The sequence below is a fragment of the Urocitellus parryii genome, chromosome 6 (assembly GCF_045843805.1).
Source record: "Urocitellus parryii isolate mUroPar1 chromosome 6, mUroPar1.hap1, whole genome shotgun sequence".
Lineage (NCBI taxonomy): Eukaryota > Metazoa > Chordata > Mammalia > Rodentia > Sciuridae > Urocitellus > Urocitellus parryii.
In genome coordinates, this window is record NC_135536.1 from 122,672,181 (window position 1) to 122,687,272 (window position 15,092).

The 15,092-nt window shown below is 37.9% G+C and overlaps 1 protein-coding gene across 5 annotated transcripts in view; it reads left to right on the forward strand.

Annotated features, from left to right (window-relative positions):
- Herc2 (HECT and RLD domain containing E3 ubiquitin protein ligase 2) overlaps nucleotides 1–15,092 on the forward strand; it is a 207,631-nt gene that overhangs the window by 168,385 nt on the left and 24,154 nt on the right. For all 5 annotated transcript variants that reach the window (XM_026400487.2, XM_026400485.2, XM_026400490.1 and 2 more), the window contains 9 exons: nucleotides 3,935–4,042; nucleotides 5,521–5,652; nucleotides 6,084–6,242; nucleotides 6,328–6,446; nucleotides 7,305–7,430; nucleotides 7,859–8,014; nucleotides 8,401–8,516; nucleotides 8,825–9,023; nucleotides 13,271–13,485. In XM_026400487.2, the coding sequence (XP_026256272.1) occupies nucleotides 3,935–4,042; nucleotides 5,521–5,652; nucleotides 6,084–6,242; nucleotides 6,328–6,446; nucleotides 7,305–7,430; nucleotides 7,859–8,014; nucleotides 8,401–8,516; nucleotides 8,825–9,023; nucleotides 13,271–13,485 (1,330 nt within the window). The remainder of the gene's footprint in view (nucleotides 1–3,934; nucleotides 4,043–5,520; nucleotides 5,653–6,083; nucleotides 6,243–6,327; nucleotides 6,447–7,304; nucleotides 7,431–7,858; nucleotides 8,015–8,400; nucleotides 8,517–8,824; nucleotides 9,024–13,270; nucleotides 13,486–15,092) is intronic.

Consider the following 15,092-nt stretch of genomic DNA (forward strand, 5'->3'; position numbering starts at 1 on the left):
AAAAAACAAACCAAACCCACAAAAATACCTCCTTTTGTCAAGCAAAACATGGTGTAGAAAGCCATGCAAAGTAAATGTTTAGCTTTATGATGGTTGGGATACCTTTGTGATTAAGATATATAGAGTAAAGTCTGTATTTTCCTGAATTGATGCCATTCTGATGTTGAGCCATCATACTTGCACTTCTGGACAGTTTCTGTCACCCAAGTGTATATCTTTATTCCTTTCCTTTTTCCCCCGCACCCCCTTTTTTTTCCTTTGTCTTCATTTTTTACAGTTCACCTGTTGAGGCACTTGGGCCTTTGACCCACTGGGCTTCCCCTTGACCTGGATCTGGTGCTGGCACACTCCTGCTGCAGTTCAACATGTTCTGCCATCCTACCTTTCTTCAACTTGGTCCCTGGTCCAGAAGCCCTATTAGTTCAGCCCTTTGGCAAGAGCCTTTTGCTGGTTGTGACACATCCTCAGAAAGCACCTGAGGTGCACTCTCTCTTTGTGATGTCAACAGCAACTGTTGCTCAGCATGGGAAATAACTGATCTAATGGCATTGCAAACAATGTTATTTTAATTGGATCATTTCTTTCTCATTTATTAGCTGCAGTACTTTATAAAGAGATGTTTCTCCTCATCCTTTAGTTGACTTCCCAGGGATACTGTCTGCATGAGAAAGGCAGGATACAAGTTTGATTCTTTTTTCTATTTACCAGTTTTCTGGAGTATGGACCAGTTCCCTGTCACTCTTCCAAGGTGACTCTTCTTTTCACCTTCCCTTTCCAATCCCATGTACTGAAACATGATTTTAATCCATTATAATTATGTGATTATTTTTCTTATTGAAACTCAAAATATCCTGTCTTTAGACAGTGAAAACCTTTTCAGTTTCACTTCTGAAATGATTCTGGTGGACTTTTGCTAGCTTCTCTTCAGTCTGGTATGACAAGGGGTTCTAGGCTTGTCTCATAGGTTCTGCATTCCACCTGGAGTACTTGATGGTGTTTTCAAGATCACCATCTGGCCAGGCATGGCGTGCACACCTTAATCCCAGTGATGTGGGAGGCAAGAGGATTACAAGGTTGAGGTCATTCTCATCAAGTTAGGAAGACCCTGTCTCAAAAAAAAAAAAAAAAAAAGAAAAAGGCAGGGTGGGTTGGCTTCGGACATAGCTCCATGATAGAGTGCCCCTGAGTTTAATCTTCAGTACTACAAAAAATAAAAAATCACAACCTGGTGCTGGGAGACTCATTGCTACTGTGTTATCATTATTTCTAGACCTTTTCAGTGGGCAGAGGTAGGTTGAATACCTGGGTAAGTGGACAAATCAACTTTCTTTTGAGTTCACACTGATACTTTCAATTCCAGTTCAAAAGGACAAGGCTTCTACTTAATCTGTTTTGTCACATTTGTGTGTCTGTCTGTCTCTCTCTCTCTCTCTCTCTCTCTCTTTCTTTTTGCATACGTAATCCTGGTTCCAAAATAGGATGATAGAATACCTATCTCATAAATAATCTTTCATTTGCTTCATCTCTCATGACTTACTTAACTGACTCAATACAATTCTGAGTCAGAACTGCCAGCATCAGTATTCTAACTGAAAACATTAAATTTTTTGTCATATACTGTCTTCATTCTTCTAAATTTATGAACATAATTATTCTACCAGAGCATAAAAGCTCCTACTATATTTTCTTTCTCATATTCTTCAGATATTCTTAGTTTTACTCTGTTTAATGCTCTCTCCTCATCCTTTGTCTCTTTAGATACTGTGAAATGTCTGAACTCTCTAGTAAATTCCCTGTAGTTCCTAAGGTCAGACTTGTCTATGAGAGTTTGCCTGTCTTACTTGTAAGGTAGCTTTCCTGCATATTAAATCCTAGGATCATATACTCTTCCTCTGTGAAAGTATGAAATGGATAATTAATATTTTACCTTATAAGATCATGTGATTTTTCCACCCAGTAATTTTATTAGAATATATGTTTGCATAGATCATTCTAGGTGATATTCTCAGGTAAGGAGTGTGTTCTTTTATTATGAAGTTCCATGTCTTTTTCAGTTTCATTTTCTAGGAGTATATTTTATAGAGTTTTGTATTCTTGCTTAGTTCCTTTTTCAGGAAACTTAGCAGTTATCCATGTATTCGATGCCTTGCAGATTGGTTGCTTCCTCTCTGAAATATTTTTCACCTCTTTCTTTAAAATTTTGTCTTCTTTCCCTCCTTTTATCTCAAGGCATTTTCTATTATTCTTATAAGATCTTAGGCCCTTTTTAGTTTAGTCTATATATTGGAAAATATTTTGAGTTGTAATTCTTCTGAGTTGTCATTTAATTTTTTGGTTTTTTTTTTTTTTGATTCTTACTTATGATGTTCTTTTCCTATCTTGTATCATTTTTCTACTTGTTTTGAGATGATAGATGGCAGTTTTGGTGGATTTTGTGTGGCACACCTTTTTGGCCTGCTTTTGTTGTTTGTAGGAATGTTACTCTGGTTGTTAGTATTTTTTTTCTAACAATAACTTTGTATTGGTTTGGCTTTAATGCTTTTTTTTTTTTTTTTTTTTTTGGTACTGGGGATTGAACCTGGGGTACTTTGCCACTGAGCTACATCCCCAGCTCTTTTTATTTTTTATTTGAGACAGGGTATTACTAACTTGCCAAGGCTGACTTTGAACATGGGATCCTCTGCCTCAGCCTGCTAAGTTGTTGGAATTATAGGCATGTGCTACTATGCCTGGCTAGCTTTAATACCTTTGTCTTCCTTGTTTTATGTCTAATTTATTTTCTTCAACATTTAGAATTAGGTGGCATTCAGAAATTTTTTTCAAATTCAAATCATTTTTTTTTAACTTAAGGACCAATTGAGGTTTTGCTTCTACTCCCCACCTCCTGTGTGCCCCCAATTCAACTTTATTTTAAAACCAATCAGAGCTTATCCTTCTGTGTAAAGCCCACCAGTACATCCTTATAACCTAAAATGAGATGGAAGCCCTGCACAAGGTCACTCTTTCCTGTCTGCTTCGTTTCCTCTCAGGCCTTTTCAGGCCTTACTTACCTGTCCTCTGCTAGTCCATAAGAACATTTCAGCCCAAAGGAAAACTCTTATTCCTTTTAACACCAAATACATAGGCTTTCACACCAAACAATTGTCTATTTCTCTGTGGGCACCTGCTGGGATGTCTTACAATTCAATTTAATTTTAATACTATCCAGAGCAGCCAAAGGTTAATGGCTAAGTCTCACAAACAGCTCCTTCTTCAGACACCAAACCCACTTATGAAAGTGAGATTTTCATCCCTAAAACAAAATACCTGAATTAATCAATTTGTAGAGAGAGAGATTTATTTTGGATCACAGTCTTGAAGGTTGTAGTTCATAATTACTTGGTCCTTTGCTTTGGGTCTGTGGCAAAGCAGCATATCCTGGCAGATGCACCTGGTGGAGCCTAACTTTTAACCTCATGACCTGGAAGCAAAAAGAGACAGGGGAAGGCAGGAGTCCCCAAATTCCTTTTAGGGGCACACCCCCAGTGATCTTAAGTACTTCCCATAAGGCTTCCCCTCCCAAAGATTATACCTCCTTCTGATAGCACCACCCTGGGGGACACCAAACCTTTAATGTGGGCTTTTATGGGACATTTGAGATCCAGACTATTGCAACCCTCCCCATGTTTCATAATTTGCTATAAAACTTGTTCTAGCTGTTGGGGTTGCATTTTAAAAGTTTGCCCTGAAATGAGGACACACAAAAAAATTGGACAAGTGGAAGCGTTTTCAGGTCTTTTAGTCCACAGGCATGAGTGTGGTCAAGTCCTTGATTTAGAGACCAGTTCTTTATTAACCCTTAAATATACTTTAGTTTCACTCTTTCTGCTCAGTGCACTGTCATTTTGTTTACTGCCTGGGAATGGTCACTGTTTTCTGTTCACTTGTCCTCCAGGTGCAGAAGGACTCAGGGTGGAGTTTGACCGGCAGTGCTCCACAGAAAGGCGCCATGACCCTCTCACAGTCATGGATGGTGTTAACAGGATTGTTTCCGTGCGGTCAGGTGAGGAAGGAAGGTTGATTGAGCAAGCAGACTATGCCTCTGTAAGTGGAACGATTAACCTTTGTAGGTCAAAATGCTGTTTCATTTGGTGGGAGCTTTGAGGAAGGCACAATAAATTGTTTAGCTGTGAAATATAGTAGGTTTTATTTTTTTCTTCCTAGTACTTTAAGTAAGACAATTATCCATGTGTTATATGCTTCTCACCACTGATGGGTAGAGGATTACTGAGTGACCAGCATGAGAACTGGCCCTTGTTGGGTCACACCCAAACCTCATCCAGACAGTTGGAGAAGGAGCCATAGTTGTCTGAGAGTGTCAGGGCTGGGCCTGTGTCAATATAGGTTGCCATTCTACAGAACTTTTAAAGGAATCTGGTTTAGTTTGTGGAGTGCTGAGTGCTGGTAGAGAGATGGCATCATGTGCTGTCCTTCTCTTTTCTGCTGGTGTGCTCTATGCGCTTGAGTGGGAGATACTGATCCCTCATTTTTAAATTGTCGGTATGGGATGTGTGTGTGTGTGTGTGTGTGTGTGTGTGTGTGTGTCTGTCTGTCTGTCTGTCTGTCTGACTGTCTGTCTTTTCAGACCTCTTCATCCTTCATCTTGAATAAGAGGTTGCAAATTTTCTCTGTAAAAGACCAAGTGGTAAGCATTTGAGGCTTTGTGGTCTGTCATGTACTTGCACACTGTATGTTGGTGAGTAGGTGGGCTGTGTCCCAGTAAAACTTTACTCATGTAATGTTACTTAAATCTCTGGTGAAAAGCCTTGGATGAAGTGTATAGTCATGATGACCATGAGTTTTTCTGATGAATGTCTTTCAGCACAGTTTTTGGTAATGTTGTTAGATAGCGTGGCAGGCTATTTCCATGCTGCTGCCAGATGGTCCTACATCACAAAGGTGCCTGGGTCTCCCTGGCTTTTCTGAGATGCCCCCACACATGCTCTCATTGGTAACATCCTAGGCCCTTGGCTGTGGCCAGGCTGCTCTGCTTCTTCCTTGTGATTGACCTTTTCTTGGCCTTCCTGAACTGTACATATGGACCTTTGGTGGGAAGATAGTTTCTTTCTCATGTTGTTTGGCTACCTGCCATCCTATTTGACCTTCCTCAGAAATGTGCCTGTGTCCTGACTTGGGCACATGCTGGCTGGCCCTGCAGGCCTCTCACATGCTACCCTAGTAATATGTGTGTGATCATTTTCCCTTTGACTGGTAACTTCTGTCAGAATAGTGTCTGCCTGTCCTGAGTCTCTCCAGTACTTCGTTCAGGGGCTGAATAAGATCCTGTGGAAGGGCAGATGAATTTAAAAGCTATTTGCCAAGAGTGGTGTTATTTATGAACTTAAACTTGAAAAAGCATATCTTGGAGGATCCTGTTGGTCTTCTGACCTGATGTGAAGGATTTTTCTTTTTATCTAAGGAGTTTGTGTTGATTGGATGATGGAGTGAACCTAATCCCAGGGTGTGCTTTTTTTCCACCAGGCCGAGAGTGGTCTGACTGGTCCAGTGAGCTGCGCATACCAGGGGATGAACTGAAGTGGAAGTTTATCAGTGACGGGTCTGTGAATGGATGGGGCTGGCGCTTCACAGTCTATCCCATCATGCCAGCTGCAGGTAAGGGAGCTGCTATGGCTGTCAGTATTTGGTGACCAGATATGACTGTTATCCAGGTAATGTGGAACAACATATATCTTTCATTTAGTAATTTAGGGTCTGCCTTCTCCCACTGTGTTGTGAGCAGGTGCTGCCAAAAGTCCCACTGAGGCAAGGATCATCCCACAGAGAGCCATATTAGCTATTCCATTGTCATGGTACTAGCACTACATTTTTACACCATGTGGAAAGTAGTGCTTCTGGTTACATTTCTTAAAGCTATTGATTTCCAATTAACATGTAAAGGGCATAGTTCATGTGACCTAGACAGTGGTGTTGCAGGTACATCTTTCACTGCTGTGTTCCAAGTGGAATATCCCACCCTGTTAGTCAGAGTTGTCGGTGTCTCCTGCTTTATCACACATGGGGTCATTTACAGTGCTCCTTCACAGGCCCCAAGGACCTTCTTTCTGATCGCTGTGTCCTCTCCTGTCCATCCATGGACTTGGTGACCTGTCTCCTGGATTTCCGACTTAATCTTGCCTCCAACAGAAGCATTGTTCCTCGCCTTGCAGCCTCACTGGCAGCATGTGCACAGTTGAGTGCCTTAGGTAAATGAGCCTTCATAGTCATGTCTGTCTTACTGTTTGGAAGAAAATGGTCAAGTTCCTTATATTTCCTATTTACTCATTTCAGCTGCCAGCCACAGAATGTGGGCCCTTCAAAGATTAAGGAAGCTGCTTACAACAGAATTTGGGCAGTCAATTAACATAAACAGGCTACTTGGAGAAAATGATGGGGAAACCAGAGCTTTGGTATGGAGCTTTGTAATATGGTATCTAGACATGTGATCCTTTGGGAATAAAATATTGCTTAAATCATTTAAATTGTTGAAATGAGTTGGGAAATTTCATCTGAGCATGAGGAGGCCTTCACCATATCCAGATTTTCCCTTATATTGTTGGACTTTGATTTGTTAAAAAAAAAAAAAATCAATGTGTTAGCAGTTGTGTATATCAGGACTGTGTTTGGACTTTACAAGTGAGTCTGATTGGCAACTTGCTCTTTACTGTGCTGTGTGGGAGATTCCCTGTTGATCCTAATCATGCAAGAGCACAGGCACATTCTCCATGCCAGAAAAGGATGGTTCCCCAGGAGTGGCTGTTTTGAAACTGGGGCCAAACATTCTGAGATGAATGTTCACATTCCCCTTTTTTATTGTAGTGCTCATATACTTTTAGCTTTTAAGCTTCTTTTCTTACTTCAGCATTTATGGTTTTAAATTTGTGTGTGTGTGTGTGTGTGTGGTGCTCAGGGCCTTGTGCAAAAAGCTTTTTTTTTTTTTTTTTTTTTTTTTTTTTTGAAGTACCAGGGGTGCTAAACCACTGAGCCACATACCCATCCTTTTTTGTATATTTTATTTCGAGATAGTATCTTGCCGAGTTGCTTAGGGCCTTGCTAAGTTGCTGAAGCTGACTTTGAACTCATTATCCTCCCGCCTCAGTCTCCCAGCTGCTGGTATTACAGGTGTGCACCACTGTACCCGGCCAAATAAGCATTTTTTAATGGAGGAATAGCACCAATAAATGAAACCTTTGACATGAAGAAAACAAACTGATCTCTCTCCTGTGTTTTGGATTCCTGCAATAGAATCTCACTTTATTATTTTTAAGAGTTTTACAGGCAGTGCTCTTGCTGCTTTGGTGAAAGGCCTTCCAGAAGCTTTACAAAGGCAGTTTGAATATGAAGATCCTATTGTGAGAGGTGGAAAACAGCTGCTTCACAGCCCATTCTTTAAGGTGATAGTTAATTTATTTCTACAGTGATGGTAGAATACAGTGCTCTGTGTTACAGGCCTCTTTGAGGGCTGAAGTTGAATATGAAAAAAATTTCAAGAAATAATTATGTGTTCTAAGCCTTTATACCTTAACCCGTTGTCTAAATATATCATGCTTTGAGATACATGGGTTCTCTTGTTAATGTACCAGGGATATTGAAGCAGTTGTTGGATCTGAGGTCCCTGTGTATAAAGTGTTTTTCCAAGAACATTAGGAATAATTATATCACTGTTGAATTAATAAGGAGCTCCTCAAAAGTCTTCAGAAACCTTGGGAGGTGGCTGATGACAATCTTCTTACTGGTACATTGTGTTAGTAAACTAGAATGCTAGCCATATTTTTAAGCATCCTTGTGTTTTTTGTTTTTGTCTAATTTTTGGTGGCTCTAGGTCCTGGTAGCTCTTGCTTGTGACCTGGAACTAGATACTCTCCCTTGCTGTGCTGAGACACACAAATGGGCTTGGTTCCGAAGGTACTGTATGGCCTCCCGTGTTGCTGTGGCCCTGGACAAAAGAACACCATTGCCTCGTTTATTTCTTGATGAGGTATTGCACATTATTTTGGAATCACTTTTGTAATGCAAAACATTTTTTTAAAAAATTTAGCTGTAGTGTGAAAATACACACAAAAAAAAATTTCTCTTGACAAGAAATACCATAAAGAAAAGGTGAATATGAGTAAATGAACTGTGAATTTTAGTTAAAAGTTACTTTTAGTAAACTTAAATATGTAATTTTACTGCCTAGATGGTATTTAGTAGTTTAGACTTGATGTAATAATATTGATTTTACTTATTAAGTAGAAAATCACAATGTTAACATTGGCATTTCCTCATATTTCTGGGAAGCAATTCCTCTTGTTTTCTTAATATTTATTTGTTTTATTCTTTGGATAAGTGTTTAATTCATACTCTCATTATAATGTTGTCTAGGTGGCTAAGAAAATTCGTGAGTTAATGGCAGATAGTGAAAATATGGACATTCTCCATGAGAGCCACGACATTTTTAAAAGAGAGCAAGATGAACAACTTGTACAGTGGATGAACAGGTTATTATATCCAAAACAAGTAATGTTATGAGTGAAAGAGTTTTAAGTGCAATTCTTTCTTATGTCAAAAATTTTTTTTTCTTTTGTTACTGGGGATTGAACTCAGGGTAACTCAACCACTTAGCCACATCCACAGCCCTATTTTATATTTTATTTAGAGACAGGGTCTCACTGAGTTGCTTAGTGCCTTGCTTTTGCTGAGGCTGACTTTGAATTCGTGATCCTCCTGCCTCAGCCTCCAGAGCTGCTGGGATTACAGGCATGCACCACTGCATCCGGCTTAAATGTTCTTTTAATGTTTGTTGCAGGCGGCCAGATGACTGGACTCTTTCTGCTGGTGGCAGTGGAACTATTTATGGATGGGGACATAATCATAGGGGACAGCTTGGGGGCATTGAAGGTGCAAAAGTTAAAGTACCTACTCCATGTGAAGCACTTGCCACTCTCAGACCGGTACAATTAATTGGAGGAGAACAGACACTTTTTGCAGTGACAGCTGATGGAAAGGTGAAGATGCCTTTTTTGTGTCATACTGTCATTAAGTCTGAGGCAGTTATATCTAGGTGTATTATTTAGTTCTTGTATATGTAAGGCTCTATATTGAAATACTGTCTCAATATCTATAGTATTGCTATAAAGCAATTGCTAGAAGTAGTTGTATTCTAAATATAATCTTTAGATGTATTCTATAACTTCTTAATCTTTAAATTTTGAACTATATCATATATTCAAAAGTATAATTTTATTTGCATATCATTTATTTGATGTATTTTCTTGTTTGCTATTGTAATTGTTATCTTTTAAAAAATTTAAATCCTGTTGTAGTTGATATGTAGAAATGGTTATGTTAACATATTGATTTTATATCTAGTGACCTTATTCTTTTCTTTCTAGTGTATCTCAAGATTTTTTTTTTTTTTTGGTATTATAGAAAGCCCTACTCCATAAATGAATGTTGTTATTTTCTAGTTTATCTCTCTTTTGTTTATATTTTTCCTCTTGGGTGGAAAAAAGGGAGCTAGTCCTCCTGGTTGGGAATTGGAGTGTAATGTTGGGCATGTTCTTGAAGCAGTGTGATGGGATAATTCACACGTTCGTTATTCGTCAGATTAAGGAAGTCTCTGTTCATGAATGGATATTGATTTGTGTCAAACATTCTTTCTGCATGTAAAAAATTTCTCTTTTGTAGATGTTTTCTTCCTTCAGTGAATTAATATAGTGAATTGGATTGAGTTTTCTCATGTTAAACTTGGGGGTTTTCTGTATAAACCCAATTTAATCAGAAATTTTTTTTATACTTTTTCAGTTTGTGTTTGTGAGTATTTTGTTCAACATTCTTGGGAGGTTCATGTTACTGGGTGAGACTACTTTTCCTGTCTTACACACTCCTTGTCTGGCTTTGGTATTATATCAGGTGTCTGTTTAACTTAAACAACCAACCAACAAAAACCCACAGTCATCTTCTCACAGTTTTTCTGGGCTAAGACTCTGGAGGTGGCATAGCTTGGTTCCCTTGGCCCAGAGTCTCTGACCAGGCTGTAGTCATCTTAAGGTTGTACAAGGAAGGATTCAGTTTCTTGTGGACTGTTGGGCTGAGGCCTCAGTCCTTCATGAACTATTGGGAGAGCCACTCTCACTCAGGTCTTTGCCATGCGCTATAAAAGCCAGCTTCATCAGCATAAACAAGGGAGAATGTAGGAGTGAGCACCAGCAAGAAAAAGACTAGTAGCAAGATGGAAGTTTCAATTCAGTTAAGCAAATCACAGAAGTGATGCTTCATCATTCTTGCCTGATTCCGCTCAGAACTGTCTAGGTTCAGTCCACATTCAAGGAGAACACAGAGGGCATGCATGCCTGGAAGCAGGGACCATTGGGAACTGCTGCCACAGGAAATAGGGCAGGAGTAGCTTCAGAAAAAGGTTGAAGTATATTCCTTTCTTATTTGTTTTCTGGAAAATTATTTGTCTTTTAGTTGTTTCCTGGTTATTTATAATTTTTTAAAATTTTTATTCTTTTTAGTTACACTTGATAGTAGACTATATTTTGACATATTATACATACATGGAGTATAACTTCCCCTTCTTGTGGTTGAATATGATGTTTTCAGGTTATTTATAATCCAAAGTTAAATGGTATTTCTTTCTTCCTTCAAAACAGGATAAGAACTGATCCATTGTTATGCTCTGTTTTGGTTCTAATTACCCTCTCCCCTAGACATTGTTATTGTTGTTTTATGTAGATCATGCTTTTTTATGATGACCCAGGCCTTTGCTCACCATCATTTCTTATCCCTCAGACCTTATAATTGCTTTTCATCTACTTTATGAGTATCTTTTTCAGTTTTCCTTTAGTGAGTTTTTGTTGTTGTTGGTTAATTCTCTGTTTTTGTTTGTGTATTTGAACTTTTTTCCCCTCCTGTTTTCCAAGATAAGATTTTTACAAAAACGGAAGATGGGACTGATAGAGCCTGTGGGTCATAATTTGTCAACTCCTGTCTGGAGTATAAAATTTTCAGTTAATAATTTTGTTAGCATATTAAAATTTTATTCTTCTGTGTTTTGACTTTCATTGTTACTAATAGGATGTCAACAGTCAGGGTAACTTTTACACAAATTAAGGTAAGAAATTTTTTTCTGTGGCTTAATTTAAGATCTTTCTTTGGCAATGTATAGTTCTACTGTGATATATTTAGATATCAATTTCTCTTTTCTCCCATTCTTTTTTGTTTTGTGAGCAGTGTTTTTTTTTTGGGGGGGGGGAGGAGAGAAAGGTGCAGGTAGAGGGGGTTAGGAGATGTGAGGGATTGAAGCAGGGAAGGGAAATTTTCAAGAATTCTGGTAAATTTTCAGTTATTATATTTCCAAATATTGCTTCTCCTATATTTTCTGTGTGGTCTCTACCTGGAAGTGATTGCTGTTAGGGAGAGAAGGTATTTCCTTTATATCGTTTGATGCTTCTTTCATATTTCCTCTTCTTTTTTTCTTTCTTTGTCATATGCTGGATAGTTTCTTTAACTTGATCTTCTAGTTCTCTAATTTCTTTTTCCCATCTGTGTAATTTGCTGTTTAATATGTAGTTTCTAGAAGTTCTGCTTTGGGTTATTTTTTATCCTCTTAGTTCTTGAGCATATTTTTGAAGATTCCTCCCTCCATCTCTTTTTTAAGTTGTCCATGGATCTTTATTTTGTTTACTTACTTATATCAGGGCTGAGAATTGACACAGTGCCTCATACTTGCTAGGCAAGTGCTCTGCCACTGAGCCATAATCCCAGCCCTGAAGATTTTATTTCTTTAAATATAATATTAAACTATTGTTCTTCTGCTGGCTCTTAATTTTGGCACCTTCTTTCCTTCTTTATATGATGCAAATTTTTTAAAACTATGAGGTTATCGTTTTCCTTGGAAAATTTTGTATAGAAATTGAGTTTGTAATAATGCATCCAAAGAGAGTTTATAAACTTGGGACATTACCAACTTAACCTATTTTAAAATTAAATTTTTTACTAGAGGATTTTAGTCCATAGGTGTGAATTTAGAACAAAAAATCAACTTGAGGACTGGTTTTTGTGGGTATAAATTCTCAGGGCGGATTCTTCACCTTTCATTTAATGTTAAGAAAGGCAACTTTCTTTGTTGTTCTCTTGTTATTTCTCATTGATGGTCACACTGAGGGAGCAGCCCTGTGGAGTCTAAGGAATCTACAGTCTCCTTTGAGGTTGATGTGTAATTGATTTTACACATGGAGAATGTGCCTGTGCTCTTGCATGATTAGGATCAACAGGGACTCTCCCATACAGCACCCCCACACATCCTGTGCACTCAAGATCTTCAAAACCTTCCCTGGAGAAGCTGGCAGCTGGCTTGAGGGTGCATTTATCTACCTGAGTTTACAGTTTCCTTACTGTTGTATCAGTGTAGCAACACATTTGAAAAATGACTAAAACAGAATGAAACACCATGTAAATGCCTACATGCATTTGGAAATGTCAATCTGATCTTTCTTTCCCCCTAATTAATGATAAAGATGTTTTGTGTCCCAAAACAATTATTATTTATGTAGAGTGAAAAATGGTGTTTTTTCTTGTGTGATTTATATGCTGCCTTGCTGATATGTTAAAATATATTTATAATTTTTCTGTGGGATGTTTCCATGGGTTTATTTTTCAGAGATTAGCATATAGTAGATAATTAAACCTTTTTTGTTATACTAATGGTCTATATAAAAATGGAAAAGTTTCCATGGAGAAGCCCTTATTTTCAAAATATATTTTTTGTGAATTTGTGATTTCTAATAGTCAAGTTTTCTTTCATTATTAGAATTTTGATAGAGAATGTAGAAAGTTCTTAGACATTCTGGTTTTTTTTGTTTTGTTTTAATTACCTTTATTTTATTTCTTTATTTTTATGTGGTACTGAGGATCAAACCCAGTGCCTCACACATGTGAGACAAGTGCTCTACCACTGAGCTACAGCCCCAACCCCTGTGATTTTTTTTTTTAAATTTTAGTACTCTGGAAGCTGGGGTTGTGGCTCGGTGGCAGAGCGGTTGCTTATCATGTGTGAGGCATTGGGTTCTATTCTCAGCACCACATAAAAATAAGTTAGTAAAATAAAGTTATTTTGTCAATCCACAACTAAAAAATTTTTTTTTATATTTATTACTCTGTGGTAACAATGGCTAGAGCTCTGATTAGGTTTGTTAATCTTTAAATCTAGGTGAAAATCTAATGTTGCTATTACTCTTTGTTTCCTTAGCTCTATGCCACTGGCTATGGTGCTGGTGGCAGACTAGGAATTGGAGGGACAGAGTCAGTGTCTACCCCAACATTGCTGGAGTCCATTCAGCACGTGTTTATTAAGAAGGTGGCTGTGAACTCAGGAGGAAAACACTGCCTTGCCCTCTCTTCAGAAGGAGAAGTTTACTCTTGGGGTGAGGCAGAAGATGGGAAGTTAGGGCATGGCAACAGAAGGTATTATGTGAAAACATCATTTTCAATGATATGTTTTCCTTTGTTTCAATGCTGGCACAGTATATTGGCACTTTGTTTTTCAAAACAACATTTACAACAGTCTGTTCAAATTAAATAGTGACTCATTTGGCAGAAATAGGTAGGTTCACGTGCCAACCTGTGGGCTTACCTATAACACTACTTTATTGGGAGAAAAACAAATCAGTTCTGAATTTTTGATTTATAATTACAAAGCCTCTTTTTGTCCTTCTTCTCCAAGTCATTCACTGAGTCACATTTGGCATTTTATGTGTTACACTATACTAAAACTGTAAACACAGAGGAAATGGCAGGAATTTGAGGGGGAAGGACATGCAAATGACAGTGGTTTTTAAACAGAAGAACCAAACTCATTCATTTTTACAAATTAATGGCGGCTACTAGCCAAATTGGAATAACATCAGTCTTCCTTATCCTAGAAATTACTAAAATGCTGTAAAAATGTACAAAACAATCACCCTAAAGACACTGGAAATTGACAAAGCATAGTGTTTCCTGAAAATGGGAAACAAACAAGGCCAGTTCTAAAAATTTCCTCAGTGAACTGTCTATAAAAGGTTTGCAGGATGTGGCACAGGAAGGAGGACAAGTCCAGGCACTAGCTTGAAGACATCCTTAGTGTGGAGGAGGCAGAACTGAAGTCCAGGGAAGCTAAGACATGTGAGGATGCAGAGTACCAGGAAGGAGAGAAGTGTACAAAGAGAGAACTCCAGGGACCTGCAGAGCTGAATACAGCAATCACATGTGTATGAGGCCAAGGAACAACCACCCAAAAAGGATTAGAAGAAAGAGTTCCCAGAGTTCTCCCATGAGGCAGAGGATAGAACTCCCAGAAACCTCATAATTCAAAGGGCATTGATTAAAATATTTAAAATGATGTTGTCAAATAAATAGTAGGGGGAAAATTAATCATGTACTACTTGTAGCTATTATCTTATCACCAAAACTTAAAAGTAAGACCTGAGATGATTAAACCATTTGTAAGTAATTTAACATATAATTTGTTTTTATGAATTAAAAACAAATCCCTTACCATGGTAAACTTCATAATGTCCTGTATCTACTCAAAAATTACCAGGCATACAAAAGAGCAGGAATATAAATACAACTCATATGAGGAGAAAAACCATTCAGTTAAAATGGATCTAGACACGGCATGGTGATAGAATTGCTCCATAAGAACCTTATTAAAGCAATTATTTTAACCAAATGCCATATCTTCAAGAAGGTAAAGAAACTTGAATGTTAGGTAGAGCCTGAAAGATATGTACATGCCCAAATCAAATGCCTAAGGATGAAAAATGTAATGTCAGAGATATAAAGTACATTGAATGGAATTAATGGCAGATTAGACATTGTAGAAGAAAAGGTCAGTATACTCAAAAGTAGAAACTGTCCAGGGTGAAACAGGAAAAAAAAAAAAAAAAGAATATTCAGACGAACAGAACACTAGCAAACAATGGAACAACTTCAAATGGCCTAATACATTCACAATTGATGGGTATTTGGAAGAAACAATGGAGTTTTGTGAAATCATAAAACAGAATTTTAAAAAAGGCAGAAAAAGA